Source organism: Sphaeroforma arctica, assembly GCF_001186125.1.
Source record: "Sphaeroforma arctica JP610 unplaced genomic scaffold supercont1.275, whole genome shotgun sequence".
In the NCBI taxonomy this organism is placed as follows: domain Eukaryota; class Ichthyosporea; order Ichthyophonida; genus Sphaeroforma; species Sphaeroforma arctica.
Window position 1 is genome coordinate 62357 of NW_014040283.1, and position 4065 is coordinate 66421.

Sequence of the window (4065 nt, forward strand, 5' to 3'; positions counted from 1 at the left end):
CATTATAGCCGCATTGTGGTTATACACATTATAGCCGCATTGTGGCACTCGTATGGATACCTCATCGCTTGTTCGTATGTACCCGTCCACATGCACATCATCGCAATCGGGTGTTGCCTGGACGCCACAGATCTTGTTGGTGTGCACCAACCCCGTGTTAGCAATCCCATGCTAGGGAATGACATAGGTCACCTTTCTGCCACATAGTTCTTCCTGTGCTGGTATAAACATGATACACTGGACTTTGTCTTCGGTGCTTTACCTTACTTTCGGTGCTTGTTCACGTGCTTTATTGTGGTATCGGGTTGCGAGGTGTGAGTGAGTATGTCAGTGGTCTCATCATTTTATGTCGTCTTGTGTTTCAATTAGTTCGGACATTTTGTTGTGTGGACTTGGTATGCTGAACCTTTTCTTCAGTGCCTGTTCTCGTATTTTATTGTAGTATCTGGTTGCTAGGAGTTAAACTAGCAGGTCAGTGGAGAGTTTTATGTCTTTTTTCAAAAACATAAAGCCCAAAGACTCCTGGAGTGCTGTTTAGGGTTTAGCTATTGATGGTTTAGGGTTCGCCTTTTTCAAAGAGTCTTTGGGCTTTATGGTTTGGATGTTGATTCATTTACCACACTACGCCAATCCGACAAATATAGCAGGCTAAACTGTACTGTACATTAGGGTTTAGGGTCAAATATTCTCCGATACCCCGTTTCGATTTGCAATGAACAGATTGTTGATAAGATCAAAGGCCACATCCTTTTGATGAGTCAGCACAAGTATGCCTCCAATGTTGTGGAAAAATGTCTCATGCACGCCACGGTCGAGCAACGCGATGCAATGATTGCCGAGGTATTAAATGAAGCGGACGGGTATGTAGGCCAGAACAAATAAGAGCGTGTATGGGATGTGTATACACGTTGCCCTCTGCATGTATATATATATATATATCCGGCAAATCATCAACATTCATGCGTGTGCATGATAACAAAGATCATAGTCGCATTTCAGTCTATAGTTATGTTTCTTTGGTCGCTTTGTTTGGTATATATGCCTTTGTACAGATTTATCGTCCATTGCAAAGTCTTGTATGTTTATACATTTGCGTTTCCCAGGTATGCATATTCGTGTCTGCATAAAGTATCCCGTCTGTGTTAATCACACGATAAGCTGCTTCTGATGCGATATATATATATATATATATACATATACATGTGTGTGTGTGTTCGTGTCTGCCTCTACTATCCTTTCTGTTCTAGTCACAATATAGGTTGCTTGCCGTGTATAAGATTGTCAAGCAGTGCTTCTCACGGGCATCCTCGTACACACACATGTATTCGTATTCGAATACCCTTCATACCTTTTGTCGCAGATAACATCCTTTTTTTCTCTTTATTTGTCTTTTTCTCTCGCGGCGAAATTTATTGGTGTTCAATCTCATGTCTTTGCGTGCACATTCACACACATTCACTACAGTACTATACAACAACTGCTATACCTCGCTGTCATTCAATACAGCAATATGTAGTGAGGTGAGCTGGTAGTATCCGATGATTCAAGATCAATACACAACATCATTACTACGACAGTTACGGTACTCTCCGTCACTAGACATAACATACGCATCAGCATCCACAACGTTACTAAACATCAACTGCTAAATCTCTCTTCTATAGTGAGGTGAGCTCGTTGTATCTGATGATGAAAGATCAATACGCAAACTATGTGGTGCAGAAGATGCTGGACGCAGCAGGTATGTCTAGTCTGACTACGCTGAGTCGGGTTGCTGCATGCCGAACACACCCCCATATCCTACTAGGTAACCCCTATATCCTATTCGGCAACCCCCATATCCTACTAGGCAACCCTCATATCCTACTAGGTAACCCCTATATCCTATTCGGCAACCCCCATATCCTACTAGGCAACCCCATATCCTACTAGGTAACCCCCATATCCTACTAGGCAACCCCCATATCCTATTAGGCAACTCCTATATCCTACTAAGTAACCCCCATATCCTACTAGGCAACCCCCATATCCTACTAGGCAACCCCCATATCCTACTAGGCAACCCCTATATCCTATTAGGCAACCCCCATATCCTACTAGGCAAACCTCATATCCTACTAGGCAACCCCCATATCCTACTAGGTAACCCCCATATCCTACTAGGTAATCCCCATATCCTACTAGGTAACCCCCATATCCTACTAGGCAACCCCCATATCCTACTAGGTAACCCCTATATTCTATTCGGCAACCCCCTGTATCCTACTAGTAACCCCCATATCCTACTAGGCAACCCCCATATCCTACTAGGCAACCCTCATATCCTACTAGGCAACCCCCATATCCTACTAGACGACCCCCATAAAAATGGTTATGAAGAAGTTTTCTACGGAGTTAAATGGGTATTTATCTGTCGGTGCCACGCATTTCTGAAAGTTTGAGGGCAGCAGTTTTCATAGTACAGCTATCGTGTTCCTACAATTGCTCTATACACGAGCACATAAGGTGTTTCTAATTGATGTATACAAAACCATGCTAATCTGATTGGAAACACACGTGAGGAAGCAGATTGGAATGGGGTTGCAGGTCTGTATTTTGTTTCCACGGATGTGTGAAAATGAGCAATTCTGTTTGTGTTACCATTTGGAAGGCGATCGTTCCTTGAGCGTGTATATATTTAAATCCCGAATAATTTTGGGTATGTTTTCATTGTATACTCACGAGTTCCCCTGATTTAATGAAAATAATTTTGGGTATGTTTTCATTACATACGCACGAGCTCCCCTGATTTAATTAAAACAAATTGGGTATGTTTTCTTTACATACGCATGAGTTCCCCTGATTTAATGAACTTTTTATCACTTCCTTTCATGGGTATTCTTGGCGTTTAATACATTCCCATGGATACCCGCGCATTCCTATTTGTACTCGGATGAGCCTGTTTGCGTTGTATGTTTAATATAATTTACGCACACGGAGGCCACTCATGTATTCACGTGCCACACATGCGTGCAAGCATCCATGAAAGGGTTGCTGCATCTGGCCGTTTGGTGTTATAATACTGTGATTCGATTGTGTGATACGAGTTTGGGCATATAGAGTACTGCAAGAACTGTACACGTGGACAATAAATATGGCCACAGGTCGCAGTATAATTCGGTGTGCCTGTATTCTGGTTTTGCCCTTTTGGGAAGGGTATTAGACCTGTATATCTGATCTTCATTCGGGCGTATATCGAGTGTTTAAGCGTGTATGTGGTGCAAATTCAATACAAATCTTGCCACCACATGTACTGCGAATAACATGTGACAGTACAGGTTTTTATATACACCAATATATATGCACAGACATGATAACTTCCACCTATGATACTAAACAACTTATCACCCATTGTCATGCCAGGTCCAACTCTGCATGACCAGCTGCTGGCAGCTTTAAAACCACATGTCGTGGCGTTACGTCGGTTTCCCTACGGAAAGCACATAATCCTGAAAGTGGAAGAGATGACGTAGGGTACGACGACCTAATTGGGTGGCGAATTTGCTAGTTACGCCTAGGATATTGACGTCGCAGGCCTCGCACCCACTATAATACAATATATATATATTTATATATATATATATATCATTATTGCGGCATACTCCAGGCCTAGCCGTGATGCCTCGTTAAGTACCATATAAGCATATGCGAATTTCGATTCCGCAGTCGTAAAAATTCGTACTTCAGAATTTTCAGCGGCACCATCAATCAAAACCAAAAAAATGTAGTGTACTATAGAATAATAAGAAGACGGGAAACTTGGATTTTGGCAAACAGGCAACCCATGTATAAAGCCTAAACAATCTATGTAACATTTCATAGTCATGTAAGTAAGCTGTCGATCAATAAAGCTTTCTTACATGAGTTTGAGGTCGATAGAGTCTGGTAAAGAAAACATGCACACGTTAAGGAACAAACACACGCATATATATATATATATACATATACATATACATATACATATACATATATATATATATATATATATATATATAACTAGATAATATACTATACACACACACACTA

At 41.4% G+C, this 4065-nt stretch overlaps 1 protein-coding gene across 1 annotated transcript in view; it reads left to right on the forward strand.

The window, feature by feature from the left end:
* SARC_04709 (hypothetical protein) overlaps positions 1-3882 on the forward strand; it is a 13905-nt gene extending 10023 nt beyond the window's left edge. The window contains exons 7-9 of the mRNA XM_014301447.1: positions 721-860; positions 1665-1741; positions 3403-3882. Of these exons, the coding sequence (XP_014156922.1) occupies positions 721-860; positions 1665-1741; positions 3403-3512 (327 nt within the window). The 3' untranslated portion in view covers positions 3513-3882. The remainder of the gene's footprint in view (positions 1-720; positions 861-1664; positions 1742-3402) is intronic.
* The last annotated feature ends 183 nt before the right edge of the window (positions 3883-4065 follow it).